Genomic DNA, 26941 nt, shown 5'->3' with positions numbered 1-26941 from the left:
CACTGGGAGCTGAGAGGAAGCAAAAACATGGACTTTCCGGGGTTCCCCGAGGACTGGGTTGGGAAACACTGCTCTAGCATATGATGGACTGTCACCCCCATTCTTGCCCAGTCTTGGCTGGGATAAGCTTGACGTCCCACACCATGGTGCTAACCAGGATGATTTTAGAGAAGCACGGATTGCCTTTTATGCATGCTACAGGGTAGATGCGTCTACTGTATATCACATGGTGCAGCATGAAGCGGTTAGAGTGAATTATATAACACAAAGTTATCCTCCAATATCCCAATGAAATGTTTTCCCCTAGTGTTAAATCATATTGCACTATTTGTGGAACAGTCATGTTACCTATTGAAAGCTAAGGTTTTGCTGGCTGTCGTTCTGTGGCTAAAGCATTTAGGATTCGTAACACCACGGCTTTGCTGATTATATAAATATGTGATTTATTGGTACATGTTCAGTGATAAATGGTCAGAATTTGAAAGTGACAGATACAGATGAGCTCGCATTTGCGTGTTAACATAGAAGGAAGCGGACAAAGAAAAGAACTCGTGTGTATCAGTCAGAAAGATAAGCTTTCCAAGTGCTTACTTATTTTTCTTTGATTATGGAATGTCTAGAGTGCTTTGCCGAGGGCTGCATAACAAACATTTTACATTCCTTGTTGATTGTGGAATTCTGTACGAACAGTGAACATTATGAGCAAGTAACGATGAGCACAGCGACTTAATGTCAACATGACTGTGGAGCTGCAGTGGTTATGATTAGTCATGAGAGTAGCAATAGAGGATTATTTATTTTGAATTAATAAGGGACAGTGACTTTGTCAGAATGGGTCAGTTAAAGAGTAACTCTACCCACAGATACAGTAACTGGCAGACCGGGATTTTGTTTCAACCAACCAGATGAGTACTCTGTGACCGTAACTCTTATACTTAACTGGTTGGTTGAAACAAAATCTTGGTCTGGATTTTCACTCTCTGGACCTGAATTACCCGACTCTGGTTACTGATAAACATAATGAAACCTTGATTATTCCTATGCATTTAAATGAAGAGCTATAGCAAAAGCTTGTAATCAAAAGATATTCTGAATTTGTATTCAAAGGAGCATAATTAATTGCTTGGACAGCATTGGGTTAACATTGCACACATACAGTAGTTTGTTAATGTCTCAGCAGGTGATTTGGATCTTCATGTGGACCTTCATGGAGAGTATCTCCACCCATGTGGCATTGGTGTTCCCACATGATTACCTTTTGAAGCAAATTTATAGGGTTTTGTATCTCTGCTAATTCCTCAGGTAAAAATAGATACTTAAGAAGGCATAATTGCACAATAACTCCATGAAATGTACTGCGATTATTATTCAATTGACTTAACTATAGTTGTTTAGAAGTGAAAATCCCCGCAAACACCGGCAGCTTCAACCTTAAACCCATGCTGTCAGGACATCAGTGATGTATGCCGGTATAGATAAGGGGGATGCAGGGGATTTTTACTGGGCCTTCAGCTCTTTAAAACAAAGGTGTTAAAAGCTCGCTTTATACCAAATCGTCTGTTAGGTAAAGCCATTAACATCTGTTGGTTTACTATGAGAAGGTCTTAAATTTAGACTACAGGTTGTAAAATACCAAGCTCCTCTGAGTAAGTCCAGTTAAAGGAGGAAAAGACTTTCTGTTAATTTGTGCAGTGGAGGATTGCTGACAGGTCGATACTGAAAAGAGCCCAGTGGTGACAAATGAGCTTGAACTTTTACTGGATAAAACAGGCTGTCACATGAAGGAGAAGGTTCCATGATGGCTTCTTGCTTATCGTTATAACGATATAAATAGCCAAAGTGCCAAGGCTCCTAAACGATTCACAAAATATTATCTGTACATCATCACGATCGGAGCATTTTCTCCATTCCCGCTGTTCTTAATTTGAGTTTCCAGCAGAATAAAATGTGCTCTCAATAGCAACAAGTGTAGACTGCTTAAGTCTAACAGTAAATTCATTTAGTGGTTTGGAACCTGGTAGATTAATAAATCACTCTAACGACTGCCAGAAAACGAGAAAAAAAAAAGAATTACAATGTGCGATAATGTGCTGCAACTAGAATTTATCTTTAATCATAAGAGCCATTGAGATTTCTCAGATAAGTTTTTATTATTCTCTTGGAGAACTTCAATTAAAAAGTCTTGTGAGTCACAACTGGTGGGAGAGTTTTTCTGATCGGCCTGGCAAAGGCTTTTATCCGGGCATTTGTAGAGGACTGCCTCGTTCTGTCCGCACACCTAGAGCCGCTGTCTTTCACTGTTTGGTCACACTGTCTATTCATGCGTTTGTTCGCGCAAATGAATCGCCTGTGCTTTCTCTCCCCTTAGATAAAAATTGAGTCGCGTCAGGATTATGCTCTCCCGGGTGGTGTGATGGTGTGATGGCAGATTCCTTCACACCGTAATTCTGCACTCTCATAATCCCCCAGCCTTCGGCGTTCGCCATCAGGGGACAAGCGGCTGGATGTGCCAGAGGCCGGAGACCACATTTCTATTACTCCCGCTGACAGAACTGACAGTTTGAATACAGGACAAGTGAATTTCTGTTGCATTTCACCAATGCATACCGGGGTAACAGCCAGCGGATAACGAAATAGCTAGAAAAAGATGCACAGCGTGCCCTATTAATGACTCCAGAACAGGAGCGCACAGAACTGCAGCACTTTTATTCCAGGAGGAAATGACATCATCTGATACATTTAGTGTCTGTTTTAGTTTCTCCCCTTTTGAGTGGTTGCATTGGGCTGCAGTGCAGCATGATATCTGCTGCTGTCTCAGGGCTTGTGGCCAGAGTGGTAATGAGTGGCTGCTTTGATGGCTGTTTTGTTCATGGGGTTGGTGACAAGGCTGCTGAGGCGCTGCCAATTTATGGCTCTCTGGGCTGCTTGGCAAGCAGCACCCAGTCGGTGTGCCCCAGGTCCCGCGCACACAGCGGGCAAGGCCCCACATGCCAGGTGATTTTATGAGTTTTTATGAATAATATATGGGTGTAAATGGATGAAGCCATAATCATTCATTTAGCTGGTATTAAGCATAAATGCATCAACATGCATTCCTACATGCTGCAGCTATTCATGCAGCAGTGATTTCCGGTGACATCTGCATTCAGTGGAGTTCTTTTCTCCCCCTTTTTGTCTTTCAAGATGATTTAAATCCCTTTTTTGACTAAAGTGTGCAGAAGTGAAAGGAATGGAAAATGTTCTCCCTCTCCTCAGGGGCTCCTCCCATGTGAAAATGTAGGCCGAGCCCCGGGCCCTGATCTGTGCTCTGCCTATAGCGGGGAATCAGCAAGACGTCCTGGGGGAGAGCGGCTGCAATAAGGGGGTCATGCTGTACTTCCGACACCAGGCCAAACACGACTGGCAGAGCACACCGCTTTAGAGAGGCCATTGGAACTTGCTTCCTCCACAGAATGCCGCATAGGCAGACACCCAGATAAAGAGCAGAAATTTTACATGCACCGTACACCTATGCAGAGACATGCGTATCACTTTCTGCTTGCTCCATAGCTGTCTGACTCTTCTCCCCATTAAACCCTATGACCTTTTCTTCCCTTTCTGCATAGCCAAAAAGCCAGCCAAATATTTTCATAGGAAATAATTAAATTCCTGAAATTATTAGGAGGGAAACCTTATATCATGTGTTCTCCATAGGCCTGGCCCCGGAGCAAGCTTCCTGGTTTCCATAAACTGACCTTAGCTGTCCTTTGATAATGCCCCCCCTGTGTAACAACTTCTCACTTAAAACGCTGCTTATGAGAAAGAGAAAACTCTATCATCTTTTATTTTTAATCCTGCACAAAGATCCTAAGCTCTGGGAGTTTGTAGCTTTTTTGTTCTTCGTAAGGACTTAATGTGACCCCATCAGACACAAGTCAAACAGGGTACTCTTTGGAACGTTCTTCAGTCTCGCCTGCTACTAAAGAGGGGTATGGGAATATCTAATCTGTGGTGACAGTGTCTTTCAAAGAGAATTAATAGCAATACTGAATAGAATTGTAATAGTAATTATATATAGGTAATATTTCTATTACTGTTTATGCATGGGTAAGAGTTATGTGAAGCTGTTTCCTAGAACCTGTAGAAGAGATGTTTTTGTAACTGTTTTGGGTAGTGTAAGTTGGAGCGGGTGATAATTGCAATGTAGGGATATTCTTAGGGATATAGGTGGTAGGAAATGTACAAAAATGCAATATCCTATACATAGCGCAGGTAGGGGAAAGTGCTATCTCCATACATAAACCCAGAGTATCTGCTCCGCTGTGTCACACAAACCTCACAGTGATTACTCATCACACAAAAACAATTCTCAGATTAGTATGTGTGCTTATGTGAGTATATAAAACATATGAATTAAAGAAAGATGCTTTCCAACTTTCAGCTCATGATCCAGGACAGTTACTTAATCTCCAATTATTATTCAACAAAGAAATATTTTAGATGACTGTGAAAAGATGCTTAATATTGTGTGCTTGTAACAGCAAAATTTCCACAAGCCATAATGTAACAGCAGTGGTAGAGTGTTATTGTAAGGCTTTTTTATCATTCCTGTGGTGAGATACCTTTTGACTTCCTGTTGAACTGGATCAAAAGTTAACATTTACCTTCAGATTTCGAGATCACGCACATGTGACCATTCAGGAAGACAGAAAGCTGTGCTATGCCCTCAGTCGCGGCCGGCACCCCAGCTCCATTCATCCACGACTCAGTAGAGTGAGCTGGCAAACAGATGTACCTTCAAAGAGTCAAGTTGGGAGTGTTTGCGGGTGGTGCAGGGGTTATGGATGTTTTTCAGGGTGTCTGTCCTGGGGGTTGGGGCATGTCTTTTATTTTTCTTGTTCCAGCATTGTAAGGGGGGGGGGGGTAAAACTATTTGTCTAAGTCTTCCCCTGTCAGTGGAATCCAAAGATAATAACAAAAATTTGAAAAGTCACTTTCAATTAAGACAGTCTGATTGGAGCATATGTTTCTCCCAAATTTAACAATGCAAGATGCATAGAAATTATTACTGATCAACGAATCCAAGCGTGAAAATTCATACCTGAGTGTTACTGGAAAGCTGCTTCAGAATCTTATTGTGATGACTGAGTGTGAAGTTGTTTAAATGCTGATCTGTAGCTGTTCACACTTTTCTTTCCTATGTATGGGTTTACCCACCAGCTTTGTGTATCTGTGAATGGCATAACAGAGGCTATTAACAGCTACATATAATTAAGAGTTATCCTTTTCAAATGATTGAGAGAAGGGTGCACACTCGCGACAGCTGTAGATTGGGAAGAACTTACAACAAGGCAGGCCGGCAGGCATACAGATTGATGTGTCCTGCTGTTGTTTTACCATAACATTGTGGATCAGCTGTGCTTCCTCTTGCCCTGTAACAGCATCTTCTCTGTTTCGGATTCACACATCTGGCACTTAGCACGCTCCGGACACTAAGGAAACATGGAGACCGACTTTGAAAAAGTGTAATTAGTATGTTAGAGGGTAGATGGTTACAGCAGACCAGATGACATGTTACATTCCTAACTAGACAGGGCCAGTGACCCTTGACCCTGAAGACTTGGCCTCCCAGCGTGGCTCAGATTTCACTCGTAATAAGTCTTTCCTCATGTGATAGGCAGCTCATCTGGGCCAGGCATTTACAGGATGCCACTTTCCCCAAGAAATAGCCAGACACTGCCTGCAAGGCAGGGGCCGATTGTTCATTTTCTGTCTTATTCAATAACGCAGGTCAGTGCGGCACCCTGCACAGCACTTGAATCTATTCCAAAATCTAAAAAGTTTAGTACTGTTGTTATATCGTAAAATTGACCTATTTTTGTTTGTCTTTGTTTGCTTGTTTCTTTTTGCAATTACCAAGCATGGACTAGAAACCCTCTCTGTAACCATTTAGTTCACGTCATATAAATCTCTGTGCCAGGTTCAATGGGATCTTGTCTAACAGGAAAACAGACAGACTGACAGACAGACAGACAAATAGTCCCCTGAAGCTAAAGCATTGACATTGAGTTTATTTACATAATGAGGCATTAAGTCAGGTGGAATTTATGGTCATACCGCCTATACACAGGTATACAGTGGCATGAGATAATATCCCCCAGGACCATGGTGTGACAAACAGCAAGTGACAAAGGGGGGGGGGGGGGGATTCACAACAATTTTAAAAGTGCAAAACACAGGACAGTGCAAGTCAAGCTGGCTGAAGTCAAGTGAGTAACGCCTGAATGTATATAAACAGAGCAGTAGCCTGACAAGAAATAAATAAACAGGAGAATAAGAATAATAAGGATCGTGTTTAAATTGTATTGATCGGGAATTACCCTGCAGGGCTTAATCTATGCTCAATTCTGTCTCTCCACTAGAGCGTTTCTGGATGTCAAAGAGCTCAAAGAGATATTGAATCTGGATGGCTCCTCACATCTCAACATCTTCTTTGCCAACTCCACGGATGAAGACCTGGCTGGGGTTGCTACCTGGCCCTGGGATAAAGAAGCTTTAACACATTTAGGTATGTTCTAACGTGCATCGCATAATTGTAGTTATTATTATTACTATGAATTGAGATGATCTGGTGAAGTCATCGAGAGTCTTAAATACATTTTTAGATTTTTATGGACAATAAGGAACGAGTCATTGTTTTTACATCGAAATGTGCTTCCTGTTCTTTGTAGGTGGGATTGTGCTGAATCCTTCCTTTTATGGCACTTTTGGTCACACTCACACCATGATCCATGAGATCGGTCACAGTCTGGGCCTCTACCACGTCTTCAGAGGGATCTCTGAGGTCGAGTCGTGTAACGATGCCTGCTGGGAGACAGAGCCCTCCCTGGAGACAGGAGACCTGTGTGCTGATACCAACCCCACGCCCAAGTACAAACACTGCAGGGACCCTGAGCCTGGAAACGATACCTGTGGCCGGCGTCATTTCACCCAAACTCCCTATAATAACTATATGAGTTACGCAGGTGGGTAAACGGAGCTGTGTGTGATCTGAGATGCATCTATGATTGCGTTGTGTTTGCTGAACACTGTTTAACTGAAGGAGAGATGCTGGGATCAACTTCTTGATTTTTTATTGAAAAGCTCTTCTGCGAAACTGGTAGCGCTATTCCGACCGTTAACTGACACCATGTGTAGCTGATGTATGAGACTGAGTGCAGCGCCTGAGAATAAGTGGACATTGAAAGGTCTTACAGAATCTTTTCTCCTATTGTTTACTGCACCCAGGCTAACATAGGTGGAGCAAGTTCAGTTTGGCCTTGGTCTTCGAAGTGTATCGCTGTTATTAACTTCATGCATGGAATAAAAACCAGCTTTAAAAAGGCCCTCTGTACGGCACACCAGTGCTCTTCTTTAGATCACTTTTTTTGTTTGTGTCTCACTCTTCCCTCAGTACCTCACTCATTTGGAACATTTATGCCAAGATCAAACCCTTTAAAAAGAAAGACTGCTGAAACAGCTGAAAAATTGCATTGTGTATAATTTATATTCTGTGTTGCAATGGAGTGGCGTCCCGTGCAGAGTGTTCCCCTGCCGCATGCCCTTTGCTGCCTGGGATGGGCTGCCTGTGACCCTGGGCTGGATGAGCGATTGGAAGATGGATGGATGCTTAGATGGTTGGACAATTTATATTGTGACTGAACTGAATGTGAAAAGGTCACTTTGTGTTTTTTTCTATTGTAGCAGGTTTTTCCGTCTCTCACGCCATAGCTTTAGTGATCAGAGCAGACCATCATAGATCTTATGCCTGTTCCTACTCCTCCTCTTCTCTCCTAGGCACATCCTCACGGTTCTCTCTCTCTCTCTCTCTCTCTCTCTCTCCTGTAGACGATGACTGCACTGACTCATTCACACTTAACCAAGTGGCTAGAATGCACTGCTACCTGGACCTCATCTACCAGTCCTGGCAGGCGGGCAGCAAGCCCCCACCTGTGCCCATGGCACCCCAGGTGCTGGAGCAGGAAGACAATGCGCTGCTGCTGGAGTGGTTCCCGCCCATCACAGGGCGCTTCTACGACAGGTGAAAATAAGACGCACAAGAAGAGGCTGTGTGGCCGTGCTGGCCGCCGTCACCTGTAGGAACGCGGCGTGACATCAAGGGACCTAAAGGCATGCAAAGTTATCACCTACAGGCCGTGTATCTGAAACCCGCCCATTGATCATTTCACATTGAGCATTAATTATTTTACTAATCTGTTTTTGTGTCATATGGAAAATAATTATCAGGAAAAACGTATCAGAATATCCTGCACATAAAGAGAAAAACAGCGCTCTGCCCCAAGGAAACCTTATGATAGAACGATGACAAAAGAGTGTTTATGAGTGTGGAATTGGAATCAATTTAGAGAATGTCTTTAAGTGAATACAAGGGTACGTTTTCTTCCACCCTGCTAGAATTGTGGCCACATACAGTGGGGCAAAAAAGTATTTAGTCAGCCACCAATTGTGCAAGTTCTCCCACTTAAAAAGATGAGAGAGGCCTGTAATTTTCATCATAGGTAAACCTCAACTATGAGAGACAAAATGAGAAAAAAAAATCCAGAAAATCACGTTGTCTGATTTTTAAAGAATTTATTTGCAAATTATGGTGGAAAATAAGTATTTGGTCAATAACAAAAGTTCATCTCAATACTTTGTTATATACCCTTTGTTGGCAATGACAGAGGTCAAACGTTTTCTGTAAGTCATCACAAAGTTTTCACACACTGTTGCTGGTATTTTGGCCCTTTCCTCCATGCAGATCTCCTCTAGAGCAGTGATGTTTTGGGGCTGTCGCTGGGCAACACGGACTTTCAACTCCCTCCAAAGATTTTCTATGGGGTTGAGATCTGGAGACTGGCTAGGCCTCTCCAGGACCTTGAAATGCTTCTTACGAAGCCATTCCTTCGTTACCCGGGTGGTGTGTTTGGGATCATTGTCATGCTGAAAGACCCAGCCACGTTTCATCTTCAATGCCCTTGCTGATGGAAGGAGGTTTTCACTCAAAATCTGACGATACATGGCCCCATTCATTCTTTCCTTTACAGGGATCAGTCGTCCTGGTCCCTTTGCAGAAAAACAGCCCCAAAGCATGATGTTTCCACCCCCATGCTTCACAGTAGGTATGGTGTTCTTTGGATGCAACTCAGCATTCTTTCTCCTCCAAACACGACGAGAAGAGTTTTTACCAAAAAGTTCTATTTTGGTTTCATCTGACCATATGACATTCTCCCAATCCTCTTCTGGATCATCCAAATGCTCTCTAGCAAACTTCAGACGGGCCTGCACATGTACTGGCTTAAGCAGGGGGACACGTCTGGCACTGCAGGATTTGAGTGCCTGGCGGCGTAGTGTGTTACAGATGGTAGCCTTTGGTACTTTGGTCCCAGCTCTATGCAGGTCATTCACTAGGTCTCCCCGTGTGGTTCTGGGATTTTTGCTCACCGTTCTTGTGATCATTTTGACCCCACGGGGTGAGATCTTGCGTGGAGCCCCAGATCGAGGGAGATTATCAGTGGTCTTGTATGTCTTCCATTTTCTAATAATTGCTCCCACAGTTGATTTCTTCACACCAAGCTGCTTAGCTATTGCAGATGTTCCCAGCCTGCTGCAGGTCTACAATTTTGTTTCTGGTGTCCTTTGACAGCTCTTTGGTCTTGGCCATAGTGGAGTTTGGAGTGTGACTGTAGAGGTTGTGGACAGGTGTCTTTTATACTGATAACGAGTTCAAACAGGTGCCATTAATACTGTACAGGTAACGAGTGGAGGACAGAGGAGCCTCTTACAGAAGAAGTTACAGGTCTGTGAGAACCAGAAATCTTGCTTGTTTGTAGGTGATCAAATACTTATTTTCCACCATAATTTGCAAATAAATTCTTTAATTTTTTTCCCCTCATTCTGTCTCTCATAGTTGAGGTTTACCTATGATGAAAATTACAGGCCTCTCTCATCTTTTTAAGTGGGAGAACTTGCACAATTGGTGGCTGACTAAATACTTTTTTGCCCCACTGTGTTAAAAACCAGGCAATGCAAACATATGGAGGTGTCATGCCTAGTTAACTTGAAAGGAGCATGTGTTTGTATGATACAGTGGGGAGGGATTGACCTTTAAATTACTCACAAGAAGCCTCAGACATTTTTCTCACATGCCAGTTGTGTCCAAACATGGTAAAAATAGATTTAAATGTAATGCTACCTCAGACATAATGCTGGCTATTCTGAATAATAAAATTATATTAAAGTAGATGAAGAAGTCTCAAGAGGGTCACATTTTTTGTTAAATCCTTTGTGATAAGTGTTGTGCATTGTGTAATGCAAAAATATCAGATTAATCCTCAGGTATTTAATATAATTTATAAGATCACATTTAAAATGGTGTAAAGAATTCCATATTTAGTTAGCATATGTAATTCAGAAAATATTTTAAATGTTTTATTTCTTAACTGCATCGTGCATTAATTCTTATATGTTTGTCTTAAATGTAAAAAATATAGACAGTGGGCAAAATTTTGGAAATATCAAACAATATATATTAAGGACCTGATGAGGAGCAGGGCCATCGTTTGGCATCAGAACAGCAACAGTCCTTCTTGGGCCTGTTCTGTAAGATGACCTCGTATTCCTTTGCTGTTATATGACCATGCAAGGAAGCCATCCGGCGTAATGAGGGCCCATACCAAGAGGCATTATGGGCTGCAGGCTATCTCCAAATGTAAACCTGTCCAGAAGCAGGAAAAAGTGTGAAAGATAATTCATCAGACATTATTACTTTTTTCCATCTCTTTGGTGTCCAGGTTTTGTCTTCCTTACCCCAGGTTATGCATTTTTTTGTACATTGGCTTTACATGCAAGCATTTTCCAAACTGACTGTAAATTCTTATTCTTTTAAATTACATTATTATTTTTTGAAGCTCACAATGTACAGCTTTCGTTGACACTGGGTCACAGAGATGCTGATTCAGGTCTGTGGTCATTTTAGGCTGTTTCTGTTGTATAAACTAAATGTCTGTCTGCTCTTTTCAGTGAGCTTTAACATACAACCAGTGTTCTTCGCCAATGAAGTTGTCTGATTGGCATTGGTTGTTGTAATTTTTGCCCATGACACATTATTATTATTATTATTTAAAATAATTAAGTAATTTTTTTGTAATTAATGCAATTTGTCACTGACTATTTGGCCTCATGCTGCTTTGAAAACTCACATGTGAAAATGCTGATTGTCTGACCTTTTTAATAGCTGATGCTGGAGCGCCGCTTGAGATTTTGGGCACTATGGAAGCATATGATGAAAAATAAGTCAACCAAAGAAATAAGTGACCGTATTTTGCTGTGATCAAATCTGCATTGAAATATTTTATGTAAGTTAGAAGTCTAGAGGCTGCACTAACTTTGTTTTGTTTTGTATCTAAGTTGGTACCTATGGCTGTCTGTTGGTTTCCTAGAGAAGTGGGATCAGTATGTGATAAATGCACAGAAGGGAGGGTCCTTATGCAATACGCCTCCAACTCCTCATCTCCCCGCCCCTGCGCTCCCTCAGGACACTGGAGCCCTCGGGAGGCCGAAGGTATGAAAAGGTTTTATTTCTAAGTCTCAGTCCTCCTGTTCCAGGACATATGCTGTCAGAGTCACTGTGAATATCATGCATTGATAATCTGATGGTAAATGATGTTAACAAAACACTAGGATTAGTGGAATTGGTTTGTTTGCTTAACAAATGTAAGGGTAGAAATTAGAACTTGTGATGTATATTTCTGTTTATAAATAATGAAGTGCTTTGCACATACCTGTCAGGCAGCTACACGCACTGCTGCTGTGGTCTGTTCTCCACCACAACATACGATTGGTGAAAGACTTCAAAGAAAGAGTGGGGCCTTCAAGACATCTGTACTGACTGAGGTGTAGTCTGCTACCAGTCTGGGAATTCACTTTAAATGTAATGGTCTTTTAAGTAAAACTTGGTCTGACCTCCCGAGGAATGGAAGCAGGCAGGTTAATGTCAAAGCACAGAGCCTCATGACCCAGTATGCCCCAGCTGGGGTCTTATACTGGTGCCCATAAAATGCCCTTAAAGTTTCCAACTGCGTTAATGGGCCACATTTTAACAGCTTTGGATAAAATCATCTACTAATAATTAAATATAACTTTTATATTTCAGGAAATAAAAATGGAAGTGGTTGAAAAAACATTTTATATGCATTGAGCTACTGTTTAGAGTATTGTAAAGTGAACTTACTAATTACTTAATAATTATTAACATAAATAATCTTGAAATGTGTTTATCATTTTAATAATGAATAACTATACACATTTATTTAGCATAAATGTGTATAGTTATTCATATATGTGCCAGCTAGCTTGAGTTCATTTTTTTGTACAAAACAATGGTGGCAATTTGTTTGATGATTTAAAAAAAGCAGACGTACACATAGCAACCGCCTGGGGGTCTATAAGTCCCAACACCATCTCTGTTTTTATTAATGCAGCTATAAGCAAATGGAAATCAGAGGCATTATTTATGCAAATTTCGCCTTGCACTCTAATTTACAGTTTCTGGAATTAGCCGCAGGGTTAAACATACTGCAGACCTCCTGGGGAAAGCTGAATACGTCAGCTGGTAAATCCAGGGAATGTGGACATTTGGCACAAACATATTTAATGTACTGCTACTGTTTCTTAACTGACCTTTCAAATTAAACTTGTTAAAGACTTTACAGTCCTTCCTCGCTGAATTATGCATACTATTACTAGGAAGGCAGGTTTAAGAAAGTTAAACAATTTGTAGATTATTCTGGGTGCTTTAAGTAGTAATAATTTATAGATAGTGCTGAGGGAGAAGATATCCAAGAGTGGAATATTGCCACGTTTTGGAAAGTGGAGAACTTTAGTCATACAATCTCCGTAAACTTTTATTCTCTCATGTATTTATTTTAAGAGAGACCGTAAATATAGAATGAAATGAAGTCCATGGAGCTTTGTACACATATACTGGGAAAAGGGACATGTAGTTATTTGCTCATTTCGGGTTGACTCATGTTTTCCCCTCTTCTGGAATGTTCTATTTTTTGACTTTGGCCTCCAGCAGTCAGAGAATTTAAATCTTATCATCCCTTAGTTTTATACGTCTTCACTATCAGGTGATCGATTGCTTTCTTTCAGCTTCTGTCCTCATAAAATTTGCACATAGAAGGATGGTTTGACTGTGATGCTGCAATGATTCACAAGTGAAGAGCTTGTGTGTGACTCGTTTATATTTCCGTATCAGTGCAGTGGCCGTCCTTCTTCATTAACTTGTCTTTATGTCAGCTCATTAATAGTATCCTGAGGGATGCGCGCGGCGGATTGGACAGACGGCACACCAGCCAGCTGAGGGACAGCATCGGTAGCTTTGCTGCCTCAGCGGTGTGGCTAACATTCAGGAGCAAAGGCATGCCCAGACTTGTAAAGCCGCTCTGCTTCCCCCTTAGATGTTCCTGTCAAAAGCAGCTTTGCTCCCCTTTCGACCGTTTACATCATCTGATACAAACCTGCCAGAGATACCTCACAGCTGCTGTAATTTCGGTTATTTTTAGCTCCACTTTTGCCTGAGTTTTTTTTTTTTTTTTTTTTTTACGACAGTTGCGTGCCCCCTAAAACAGAGACACTTCCTCGGAGGGATTCCTGTAGACTCTGGGCACTCACGCGGCATGCCTTTGCTACATGCGACTCCTCCGGCATCTCTAATCACCCTAGGGTTTTGCGGTTTGTTTCCTCACACAATGGGTCTGTCAGAAATATCAGTGGCATCAAATATAGCTTTAAGTAACCTTGTAGTGTTTCACAGAGAGCCCCAGACGACTGGAACAAGCCGACCAAAAAAAGACGAAAAACGCGTGCGTGGAAGGAGCCAGCTATGCAAATTGCCCTGTGGTTACTGACATTCATGTGAAACATCCCACAGTTGATTGAAATCAGGAGACGAAAAGGAGAATGGACGTGAGAGGGGAAACCAGGAATGTGTGGAATGAGCATCCTTTTAGGAGGCCGAGTCGCTCTTACCTCATTAGTTTACTTCACTGGTCCAGCTCTGCAGGCTATGGTGCGGTTGGCCCATCTGCCCAGCGCTTGGAGCCAAGCCGCTCTATTCTGGTTTATACGAGCATCTCAGTCCCAGTGCAAGAGGCACAGCTGTTCTGAGTTCATTCGACATCCCATCGCATTAACTGCACACTGATTCCTATCACACTCATGCTGACGTAATGCCACCATCCCCTAATGTCCCCCGGTTTGCCACTAAAGCTGTCGTGTAATGTTAAAGATGCATGCACATGTGCTGCCTATTGATACTTGCCTGAAGACAGTGTGGAGCAGCTACTGTCTAAGACAACGACGCATCCCCTTGACGTCAATTAGCCACGCATGTAAGATACGGCAGTGACATGTTGTCAGTGTTGTCTCTGCGGGTTGTAAATGGTGCACTGTCATGTGTTATCTACAGTTAAAGGTTCGCCATCTTAATTTTGGCAGCCTTCTGTAATTTCCACTATTGAATGGCCAACAGACACCGAGGCTCAATTACAGGCACCAAGCCTGTTCATCATCAATGTAATATTTCACATGGGCCACAAATACATTATACTGCAATATTATAAACATTTTTGCAAAGTTGTTCTGCTCTGAACAAAACTGAAGCCAGACTGGGTCCTTGTATGTATATTAAATTAGGCTTGGAATGAAAAGTTCAATGTGGACATAAGAACCATAAAAGAAATCAAATGTTGGAAATTTTAGTGAAAGTGATTGAAGTAGGAGATTAACAGTGGTGATTCTTAAAGAGGTATGTTCCAGATTCCAAGATCTCCTAAATTCATCATGCCTTCACCCTCAACAGGTGGCAAAGGAATTTCTTTCAGAGATTTTTCATACTGACGTGTACACTGACCAGATGTATGAAGCTGTATGTGTTTCAACGCAAGGTGAGCAATCAGTACCAAATACCCCCCACCCTGGCCACCCTCACTGTGGCACCTAAAGCGGCACTGACTTGCGTAGTCACTTTGAATTTTTTTGGCTGCATGTGAATTGGAGAGGGCTATGCCGCTGGCCGAGAGACCAGAGTACCATTCTGTGCCAAACAAAAGAGTGCTGCAGTTCTAGAATTGTGGAATATCTGGGGTTCGTCAGCCATCACAAAGATGCACCTGTAGTCACAGCTCAAGTATTCTAACAGAGATGAGTCTGGGATGCTCCACAGAGTGAACACATTACTCATAACCAATGTTAGAGAGAGCTCTGGAATTGTAATCAACTGAAATAAAACAAGGTGTGAAATGTACATGGAAACAAGTACGGCCAACATTTATTTAGATATTCAGGGTCTTGTTGGAGCGGTACCGTCTCATTTTCGGCAAATTATATTGTACATTCCTTTCACATAGTAGGTACTAGGATTTTACAGTGTAGTCATGAGAATAAGTGGATTATGGCTCTGGGCTTGAAATAGTGAATTAGGGTGCAAACTAAACTCTGCTAGTGGTGTACAGCGAAGTGGCCCCTAACCATGCAGGCTGTACATTTTTAGGGCTCAGTTTCCTTGCCACAAACATGCCGGTTTAAATGTGAGGACGCAGCTATATTTGCATTTTCTTAAATGTTACTGTTTTTATAGTACAGGACATTCCTGACGGTATTTGGGAACTAGGAGTTTTGGTCATTCCAGTGACTCATCAGGTTCAGGTCAAGCCTGTCTGGGGAATTCAGAAATCGGGGAAAAGTGACCACTGCTTGCGGATTTATTTCCACATTAGGAAAAAAAGGAAAGTATAATAAATTGCAAGAAATGTTAAGGAGGTGACAAAACATTCGTCCCTTAGGTTTAGAGGCACTGAGTCCACTGCTTTTAGGCAAGATTTACATTGGCTAACGATTTTGACAGGCGAGTAGTGATTCAAAGGCATATTTGCTAATCATTAATTAAGACATTAATCAGGATGGTTTTCTGCATATGTATTAAATATTTCACACATAAACTTTTGGTTTGGCCATTGTTTGTGAAAATTTAAAGAATTTGTACTATTACAGACCCACATACATTTAAAGCTTTCCACAAATTTGAAAAGCATAGAATATGTTTATTATATTATCTGATAGTTCTGAAGCAGAGAACATTAAAAATTTTATTACTCAGCACTAATTAATTCCAGTACTTGCCTATTATCTTAAAAATATGATTCCATGTAATGGATGAATAACTTACAAAATTATTAATTATAAAAAAAATATTGCCAATCAAGTAATTAGTACCTTAATCTGTTGCACTGTGTATTGTTTATGTCGGTTTTTGTAACTTTCCATAAAATAGGAAATCTTTACCATAATCATGTCCTAGATGCGGTGTAAGTACCCTGGGACGTCTAATAAAGCCTTTAAGTTATGCAAATAGACTTATGGAGTCCTTTGTAGAGGCTATTATTCTTTTAGGCCATTGTAATGCTTTTAAATCCCTCAAACCTTTCAATCTTTTTGTTGACTTATCATGTGTTCAGTTATATGAACTTATATGAAATAATTTATTTCCCATAGCCTAATTGTGGGATCTCATTTTCTGATTAAATTGACATATTTATATATTTATACACTTTGTTTAGTTATTCCCTTTAACTGTTACTACATGTATAACGATACCTAGGGGAAATATGTCTGTGTTATTGTTGTTCTTAGGAAGAGAAAATGAGAGCTGCACAGTTTTGATGCTTCACTGGTGTTGTGAGACTACTGCTGGTAGTCTCACTGCTCGGAAAAACCCGAAAGCCAAAATTGTATTCTATACCGTTACGAGTGTACTTTTCATTATGCTAAAGTACACGCGAGCCTCTCTGCCAGAGTAAGGCTTATAGTTTAGGAAAATCGGTATGAAAATGAAGTCCCACTGCAGAAAGGAGGAATGGAATATCTGACAGTGAGGCATGTCAAAAAGCCCATGTGAGTGAGATCTCACACACATTTACAGGAATGGAGCAACACAGACACTGTCAAGTCACACTGTTCCTTGGAGAGCTTCTTGAAGACCATTGCTGCTCTCTGAGAACATGCTCTTCTGGGACAAACAGTCAGCGACACTCCCCACCCATAGATTTTTTCTTATTTCGCAATCAGTTGCAACCATAATATCTTAAACATGTATGTATAGGGGTCCTGCTTTCATTTCAATATCCCTGATATTCAATAAGAAAAGTAATGTTTTTTTTTGTTTGTTTTTTTGTGTTATTTTTTTCTTAATACTGAAGTAAGGAGCAGAGTAGAGGTACTCAGCAATCTGACGGTGACGTCTTCCAGCTAGTGTACACAGACACCTAGGTAACTGATGACCATGTATGACATGATAAGAGGAAGCAGGCCCAAACTGACAGTGGCAGTTGACTCTTGAATCTGGTGACGACCTGCTTTGTTGCACCATACTGCTTCAACACAGAGCACTCAAAATACACCATGTGTTTTGGTCTGTTGGCTGTGGGTGAAATAAGTGCTTGTGTCCCTAGTCACATAGGTGCTATTGATATTTGAATGGAAAGTTATCGGCTAGCATTTATATTCTGGTAGCAGGGCTTAAATTGTAGCGGTCTGTACCACAGCCAGCAGGGTGTAATTGTTTACTGAGTCTGTTGTTACGTCTTACGTCACTGCTGAGCTCATTGAAAGGGCAGTTGCTGCATGTCTGGGCATATCCTGCGTCCGTCTTCTCTTTCCTTGGCACCGGTACCTGTAAGGACCAGGTTTCTTGGGTTCACTGCTGTTTGTGTCCTGATTTCCATCCTGGGGTTTTCCAGTGGACTTGCAGATAATGTTCATTTTTCAACTGGCAGCAATTAAGTTGGATTCCGTCCAGAAGCTTCTCTATACTTTTCTTAGAAAAACGTTTCCTAGACATGCTGAAACTCCAGTGGGGCTTAGCTAATTGACTGGAAAAACAAGGTTTGGATTTGCTTTAGCAAGTTAAATTGTCCTGCTTCTTTGAAACTCCTGCTGTCTAATAAGTTATGAGAAAGTCAGAGAAGACTTGCAAATTTTGTGCTTTAATTAGTTATTTTAATGCATTTGTTCGAAGTAAATTTGAAGCGAAATGAAAATGAATCTGCAGATCCAGGCACTGCAGTGATGACATCAGCATGGTTTTAATTCAGTAGGGCGGTTCGAAAGATCCTGACAACTGACATTTACAAAGAAATACGCATTCTTAATTTCTTTCTGCAAATTGAAATGCAATGCAGTGAAAGACATTTCTGAATAAGTATTTTTACAGTTGAGTGGTACAGCGCTGATTGTAATCAGTTGCGCAACAATGCTCCATCCTAATATGGGATATTACAAAGTGAATAACTTGATTTAATCAAGAACATATTTGTTGAAACCAAAAAAATAGAGTGAAAGATCATCTAATTATGAAATGAGATCCTGGCAAGAGGAAACTGCATAAGAAACACTTTGTAGCTGTGACACCACCTTAAAGCAATGGGGGTCGGTCAGTTGTGCTACAGCATCCTCACTGCATGGACATCACCGCACCTCAGGTTGTACAAGTATGGAATACATCTTTTAAGAGCATGTTGAATATGACACTTAAAGAATGCGGTGACAAACCCTTCGAGTTGCTCAAAGAATCACTTTAATGGTTACCTCTGGTCTGGCCCGCACACTAACTGGAATGAATGTGTTGAGATTGTGTACCCCGGAGCGTGAATTCTGAGTTCTGTTGATTAAACATCAAATTCTTCTTTGCGGACCAGCAATGAGGTTAGCAAATGTGATTGCGGTTGCCAGTTTGGAGTTATACAAGAAAAAAAAGGGGGATACATGGAGTCGACTAAGCCCTGGCCCCTCAAACCACTTGATGAATGTTAAGTGCGTCACTCTGAATAATAAGAGTTGCTGCCCACTCCAAGTATGGCAGCACTGCATGTTTAGGGTCTAATTGCGTCTCTGAAGTGAAAACATTGTGACGGGCCCTTGGACGGTTTGATATATGCGCAAATATGCTCCAGCTTTTACTGTACATGCATGTACCAGGCCGTTCTGCCGACGATCCACAACTGAAGTCTGTACGAAGGCTCTTTGAGTGGATGCTGCGGACGGCAGAGTAGAAGCAGAGTGTGCAGGTGGTGGGACACGGAAAGACGCTCTTCACATGGAACGACGACGACGTTTTTTAAACATAGCTAAAAAGCCCAATGATCTCCTGGTAGCCTGGGGTCTTTCCACAGGGACGGCACCTCTTCGGCTGCCTGGCCTGTACTCTTATCTGATGGGTCGTGTGCTGTGTTGTGTCTCTGTTAAGGCCCACCAGACGTGGAGCAAGCGTGCGAGGCCAGCGTGCGAACCTGGAGCCCCAATTCTGGCATGGATTCCAGCAGCGTGGGCTCCCCCCCGTGCCCCCTGCAGGGCTGCATGCTGCAGCTGGAGTTCCTTCACCCTCTGGTGCCCGACTCCCTCACAGTGTGGGTGACCTTCTTCTCACCTGAGGAGACCCAGCTGCCAGCCATTCATAACATCGTGCTCTTGACCGTCGGCGGCAACAACATCTCCCTGGGTCCTTGGGACGTCTTCTGCGACACGCCGCTCACTATCAAGCTGTCGGTGCAGGAGGAAGTGTACGGCGTGCAGTTCTTTACCATGGAGCAGCACCTGGAGATCGACGCCACGCTGCTGTCCTCCAGACCCGACTGCCCGCTGTGCCAGGGCTGTCAGCCGCTGCGATACCGCCTGCTGCGCCAGCCGCCCTTCCCTCACGCTCCCCTGGGCGTTCTGGTGTCCGACCCCAGCCGCAGATATGTGGACAGGTAAGCTTTTTTTCCTGATGGTGCATAACTGCATTACATCATCTAAAATCCTTTGCGTTTCCTCTGACGTAGCTCTCCTCCTTACTGTGCCATTTACTGACATTGTGTCCTTGTGTACGGCTTCAGAACACATGCAGTATTCTTGACTGTCTTACTCTTCTCATTCATCTTATCTTGCAAGTTTGATGATTTGGGAGACTGATTCAGATAGACAGACGGTGCTTTTTAGTTCAGCCATCAATAAGTATAGCCAAAGTAAGATGAATAAGTAGATGATCTAGCCTAATATTGTTTAAGGTGGTGAGATAGTGGCTCAGTGCGTAGAACTGTTGGCTCTCATCTTCAGGGCTGGAGGTATTTATGTTTGACCCAGCTCTGCCGTGTGTGTGTGTGTGTGTGTGTGTGGGGCGGGGGGGTCATGTATGTATTACATTGTGGGGACCAAACTGTGACGTTTTTTTTTTTTCGGTCCCCACAAAGAGGAACTCAGTTTTATAAAAATCTGTGACTGCAATCAAAGAAGGTCTTGTATTTTGTTGGGTTACTTTTGGTTACAGCTGGGTAGGTGTTAAGGTTGTCATTGGTGGGATTAGGGTTGAAATGACTGGATAGTCCCCACAAATATATGGATACAAATGCATGTGAGTGTGTACTGTATGTGTGTGTGTTTGTGCGGAATTTGCATGTTTTCCCTGTTACCAGTTTCCCTGACGTGTGATGAGTGTGATAGTGCTTCACCTTGAATATAAACACAGTATTTTATCTTGAAAAACAAGAAAGATGAGCATTTGCCTGTGTTTTCATTATTCATTGCCTTTTTCATAACTTTGGCTATGGTTAATTAATCTGGGTCACTGCTAGTTATATTTACAATTCGACAGTGTTGTGAGAGGGCCCAGCTTTTGACGCTAATTGGCATTAGTTTGCCAGTATACACTATCATTTTTAAAGGCTGTCATTTTGCTGTAGAGTCATTTCGTTTTGTTTGGCACTGTAGTGCGTGTCTCCCCAAGCCGGCCGGAAGCAGGACAACAGAGCATGGAAATACGACCTTAGGTATTCTGTGGGGCACAGACTGGATTTACCGCAGTTAAAGTAATGTTTCAGCACCTGCACGAAGCTCATAGCGGGTGTAGGAATTATATGAAAAGGCATGAAAAACAATGCGCAGGTATTGCCATATGGTCTATTTAAACTGTTTATTATCATTCAACACTGTGTGAAAAGCTTAACACTCCAAATCCAATCTGAAGATTTACATACAGTTTTGATGTCGTCTATAGGAAGCTACCAGTTCATACTCTGGTGATCAAACAATATTATGTTAAGCTGATGTGTCTATGTTTTATAAGGTAGTGCTTTGGCACATTTTAGATTGTTGGAATATATTTCACTGAGAACGATTTTATCAAACTGATATACCTGTCTAATGTGGGAGGGGGGCTGTTATTTTCCCTGGAATGAGGCTGGGATAAGAGCTCTGCATACGTATCTTCAACAGACAGTTTTCTGTCACGTAGAACCTCTGCCTTTTAAGGAATATTTTTGTGTTCTGCCATCCCAGTTCATGCCATTCTGTTAAAGCCACCAAGTTTTAGTGCCTTTTAACCTTTACTGTTATGGAAGACTGTACATTTTAGTATTGGTAAATGTGTGTTTTCATTTTAATGAATGTTTCAAGCAAAACTATCATTTAGCAAAAATTGCATTTTTTTACTGCTGAAATTTGCTGGAGAGCTCAATTAAAATTTATTATTGACGTAAGATTTGACCTTAGGGGTTGTGATTGAAGTTAGCCTCTAAGTTTAGCTTAAGGTTTGAAATAAATTCTCATTCTGCCTTAGCAAAAGTGTTTTCTAAAGAACACTCTTTAAAATTACCTCTTAAAAAAAGCAAGAATGTGAAAATAAGTTGAGGCATAGCTGAAAATTTGCATCACAAAATGCATATGAGAGCACTTACATTCAGTACATGAGTAAGATGCAACTTTTCTTGAAAGATCACCCTTTAAAAAGAAAGCAGAGCAACTGGTGATTCATGCATATTTGCGTATTCCCGGTTCAGCAGAGGGGCTGTTTTTGGGGGGAGGAAGGAGGTGATTCAGGAATCAGGATATGTGTTTCAGGAGGTGCGGCACAGGGTGCATGATAAGTGGAGCGGGAGATGCTGACCGTGCTTCAGGAGGTCAGAAGACAGGTTAGCCTGCTTCTGGGTAATCAGATCTGCCATCTCACTGCTTTCCCCATCTTCTCTCGTTTCAAAACCATACTTCAGGGGGAGGATTCAAACTCCTTAAGGCCTCTGACAGCAGCATTTTTTGCCTGCCTGTTAGATTTTGTTTTGTTTTATTATTTTTGAAAGACAAGTAAGTGGTTGGACTTTGGAAGGGAGAGAAGAGATGCGTGATAAACTTCCCAGGCAAGTGTGAAAAATGTGCTCATTTTAAGTTGCTGGGGTTTGTGTTGGAACAGTAATTGTTTTAGACCCCTACAAAGCAGTCTGGAAAATTGCCATGTTGTAATCCTTCATTGGACTGTAACAGCCAAAGGGCAGGAGGAGCGGAGGTCCAACTTAAAAAGTTATATTGTGGTAAAAGGCATCGATCATTTTCCACTGGCAGACCCACGTCATCTCAGTAGTGCGTAACTGAAGGCCTTGGTTTTACTGCCCTCCTTAGTCCGTCATACTGCTGCCTGTAAGCTCAGGGTAGCCCGTTTACCCCAGTCAGCCCGTTTACCCCAGTCAGCCCGTTTACCCCAGCCCGTTTACCCCAGTCAGCCCGTTTACCCCAGCCCGTTTACCCCAGTCAGCCCGTTTACCCCAGTCAGCCCGTTTACCCCAGTCAGCCCGTTTACCCCAGTCAGCCCGTTTACCCCAGCCCGTTTACCCCAGTCAGCCCGTTTACCCCAGTCAGCCCATTTACCCCAGCCCGTTTACCCCAGTCAGCCCATTTCCCCCAGTCAGCCCGTTTCCCCCAGTCAGCCCATTTCCCCCAGTCAGCCCATTTCCCCAAGTCAGCCCGTTTACCCCAGTCAGCCCGTTTACCCCAGCCCGCCCATTTCCCCAAGTCAGCCCGTTTACCCCAGTCAGCCCGTTTACCCAAGTCAGCCCGTTTACCCCAGTCAGCCCATTTACCCCAGTCAGCCCGTTTACCCCAGTCAGCCCGTTTTCCCAAGTCAGCCCGTTTACCCCAGTCAGCCCATTTACCCCAGTCAGCCCATTTCCCCCAGTCAGCCCGTTTACCCCAGTCAGCCCGTTTTCCCAAGTCAGCCCGTTTACCCCAGTCAGCCCGTTTTCCCCAGTCAGCCCGTTTCCCCCAGTCAGCCCATTTCCCCCAGTCAGCCCGTTTACCCCAGTCAGCCCGTTTTCCCAAGTCAGCCCGTTTACCCCAGTCAGCCCGTTTTCCCCAGTCAGCCCGTTTCCCCCAGTCAGCCCATTTCCCCCAGTCAGCCTGTTCAGCCCATTTCCCCCAGTCAGCCTGTTCAGCCCATTTCCCCCAGTCAGCCCATTTCCCCCAGTCAGCCTGTTCAGCCCATTTCTCCCAGTCGGCCCGTTTCCCTCAGTCAGTCCATTTCCCTCAGTCAGTCTCTTTCCCCCAGTCAGCCTCTTTCCCGCAGTCAGCCTCTTTCCCCCAGTCAGCCTCTTTCCCCCAGTCAGCCTCTATCCCTCAGTCAGCCTCTTTCCCCCAGTCAGCCTCTTTCCCCCAGTCAGCCTCTTTCCCTCAGTCAGCCTCTTTCCCCCAGTCAGCCTCTTTGCCTCAGTCAGCCTCTATCCCTCAGTCAGCCTCTTTCCCCCAGTCAGCCTCTTTCCCCCAGTCAGCCTCTTTCCCTCAGTCAGCCTCTTTCCCCCAGTCAGCCTCTTTCCCCCAGTCAGCCTCTTTCCCTCAGTCAGTCTCTTTCCCCCAGTCAGCCTCTTTCCCCCAGTCAGCCTCTTTCCCTCAGTCAGCCTCTTTCCCCCAGTCAGCCTCTTTCCCCCAGTCAGCCTCTTTCTCCCAGTCAGCCTCTTTCCCTCAGTCAGCCTCTTTCCCCCAGTCAGCCCGTTTACCCCAGTCAGCCCATTTACCCCAGCCCGTTTACCCCAGTCAGCCCATTTCCCCCAGTCAGCCCGTTTCCCCCAGTCAGCCCATTTCCCCCAGTCAGCCCATTTCCCCAAGTCAGCCCGTTTACCCCAGTCAGCCCGTTTACCCCAGCCCGCCCATTTCCCCAAGTCAGCCCGTTTACCCCAGTCAGCCCGTTTACCCCAGCCCGCCCGTTTACCCCAGTCAGCCCATTTCCCCAAGTCAGCCCGTTTACCCCAGTCAGCCCATTTACCCCAGTCAGCCCATTTCCCCCAGTCAGCCCGTTTACCCCAGTCAGCCCGTTTTCCCAAGTCAGCCCGTTTACCCCAGTCAGCCCGTTTTCCCCAGTCAGCCCGTTTCCCCCAGTCAGCCCATTTCCCCCAGTCAGCCTGTTCAGCCCATTTCCCCCAGTCAGCCTGTTCAGCCCATTTCCCCCAGTCAGCCCATTTCCCCCAGTCAGCCTGTTCAGCCCATTTCTCCCAGTCGGCCCGTTTCCCTCAGTCAGTCCATTTCCCTCAGTCAGTCTCTTTCCCCCAGTCAGCCTCTTTCCCGCAGTCAGCCTCTTTCCCCCAGTCAGCCTCTTTCCCCCAGTCAGCCTCTATCCCTCAGTCAGCCTCTTTCCCCCAGTCAGCCTCTTTCCCCCAGTCAGCCTCTTTCCCTCAGTCAGCCTCTTTCCCCAAGTCAGCCTCTTTCCCTCAGTCAGCCTCTTTCCCTCAGTCAGCCTCTTTCCCCCAGTCAGCCTCTTTCCCCCAGCCAGCCTCTTTCCCTCAGTCAGCCTCTTTCCCCCAGTCAGCCTCTTTCCCCCAGTCAGCCTCTATCCCTCAGTCAGCCTCTATCCCCCAGTCAGCCTCTTTCCCCCAGTCAGCCTCTATCCCTCAGTCAGCCTCTTTCCTTCAGTCAGCCTCTTTCCCCCAGTCAGCCTCTTTCCCCTAGTCAGCCCGTTTCCCCCAGTCAGCCTCTTTCCCTCAGTCAGCCTCTTTCCCCCAGTCAGCCTCTTTCCCCCAGTCAGCCTCTTTGCCTCAGTCAGCCTCTTTCCCCCAGTCAGCCTCTTTCCCCCAGTCAGCCTCTTTCCCCCAGTCAGCCTCTTTCCCTCAGTCAGCCTCTTTCCCCCAGTCAGCCTCTTTCCCTCAGTCAGCCTCTTTCCCTCAGTCAGCCTCTTTCCCTCAATCAGCCTCTTTCCCCCAGTCAGCCTCTTTCCCCCAGTCAGCCTCTTTCCCTCAGTCAGCCTCTTTCTCCCAGTCAGCCTCTTTCCCTCAGTAAGTCTCTTTCCCCCAGTCAGCCTCTTTCCCCCAGTCAGCCTCTTTCCCCCAGTCAGCCTCTTTCCCTCAGTCAGCCTCTTTCCCCCAGTCAGCCTCTTTCCCCCAGTCAGCCATGCTTCCACCCTGGCTGGATTCCACTTAACTCCACCTGCTCTTGATCAGACCCCAAACTGAGCCTGTCTGAGCTTAATATGTTGTTCTGCTTGGGGTATTATTAGGAAAAGTAATGCTCACTTTACTCTGCTTAAAGACTTTTATGATCACCTCCAACAAAACATTTTCTGGCTGTTAAACGCTGCTTCTGAACTATGATGCCCTCAGTAAATGAAATTTTACCTGCCAATTAGCCATACCTCCTCGTTCTTCTACATTAAATATGATTATATACTAACTAATAGCGGTCACAAAATTGTACAATTCATGGCAGACTTTGGCATCTTGTCAGATGTCTGTAGTTCTTGCAGAACCTCCTTCAACTTTCAGTCATTTTTGGCATCACTGTCTTTGCAGGATAAGCCGAGCTCTGTGTCGCCTCCTTCTGAGGAAAATGTGAGCGTAGTCTGTCCATGTAGCCCAAGCAGGTCCCCCTCCAGTCAGACTCTCAGTGTCCTGCCTCTAGTCCTGCCTCTAGTCACCGAGTCTGTGTTTTCTCATTTTTTATCATTAGTGTTTTCCACAGTCGTCTGCCAGAGTGACTGTCTTCTTAGGCCTGAAAAGCATTTGCCTTCACTCCGTTTGGCTCAATGCTTCTTTTGTGTCAAAATGAGTTATGCAATGTTGTCTGTTTTGTTGGTATATAGATTTCTGTAATAGTGTGTGCTGTGCTGTTCTCTGGGTGCTTATTTCTGGTATATCTGAGGAACTGAGCTTTGCAGGAAAAGGAGTGCTGCTTTTATTAGGATCTTTTATGGTTCTTTTTGTATGTTAGTTAAAGTGGGCATTGGTGTTTTGCATTGTTAGCTGTGTTCCTTTGAACTTGTCCAGTTATTCTGCAGAACTCGGCAGGGTTTCTATTGAGTTTTTGTCTCATTTAGAAAAAAAGAAACATTTCTGTTAGAACACATAAAAACAAGCTAAATGACTGATTTAACTATATACCTCATGTCCGTTTACTGCATCTTTTTAGTTTATTAATGTAGTTCTCATTATATATTAATATAGTACTATCTAAGTTTCTAAATTTTCTTTTTGGATATTGAATCTTTTTACAGTTTGTATCACTACAGTTCAATCTATACTACACATCTTGTCAAATCCATGGCAGTTTATGGATTTTGGGAAAATTAATCAATAGTTTTTATTTTCATTAGGTACTGTCATGTTTACCCCATCCCTATTTTAAGCATCACATTATGAAACGTGGTGTGAGCAAGTTTACGAAATTATTAATATTATCAACGTTTTTATGTCACATTGAATAAATTGTGATTCGATTATGATAAATAGCACCTTCTCCAGATTACCACTTGCGCAGATGCTTTTGTACTTATTGGGGTCAAATTTGTCTCCACTCTTAAATAATGGGGGTAATAACCCTCATTTCCAGATGTCAGGGAAGAATCCCACATATAGGAAAATATTCCAGAGTTATTTTTCCTTAGATTCCGGCTACTGTATTTTGGTACCGTTTATGAGACCCTGTCTTAGTTGGACAGCCGATGGATTGAACTTTAGTTCCTCTTAATTATTAGCACTGTCAGGGGAATAATTCTGTCCTCAGATGTATCACCTTTTAAAGCTCTTTGTCAATGACTTGCAACTTGTTGGCTTTTCACATACATGACCGTATATTCATAGCC

General features: G+C 43.4%; 1 protein-coding gene across 5 annotated transcripts in view; it reads left to right on the top strand.

Annotated features, from left to right (window-relative positions):
• The window catches only part of pappab (pregnancy-associated plasma protein A, pappalysin 1b), a 142025-nt gene that overhangs the window by 44269 nt on the left and 70815 nt on the right, over positions 1-26941 (top strand). For all 5 annotated transcript variants that reach the window (XM_072703524.1, XM_023809601.2, XM_023809602.2 and 2 more), the window contains 5 exons: positions 6402-6547; positions 6711-7004; positions 7867-8059; positions 11460-11581; positions 19325-19826. In XM_072703524.1, the coding sequence (XP_072559625.1) occupies positions 6402-6547; positions 6711-7004; positions 7867-8059; positions 11460-11581; positions 19325-19826 (1257 nt within the window). The remainder of the gene's footprint in view (positions 1-6401; positions 6548-6710; positions 7005-7866; positions 8060-11459; positions 11582-19324; positions 19827-26941) is intronic.

The sequence above is a fragment of the Paramormyrops kingsleyae genome, chromosome 2, assembly GCF_048594095.1.
Source record: "Paramormyrops kingsleyae isolate MSU_618 chromosome 2, PKINGS_0.4, whole genome shotgun sequence".
Classification (NCBI taxonomy): domain Eukaryota; kingdom Metazoa; phylum Chordata; class Actinopteri; order Osteoglossiformes; family Mormyridae; genus Paramormyrops; species Paramormyrops kingsleyae.
The sequence above is the reverse complement of the archived record's forward strand: the minus strand, read 5'-3'. Positions and strand labels throughout refer to the sequence as shown.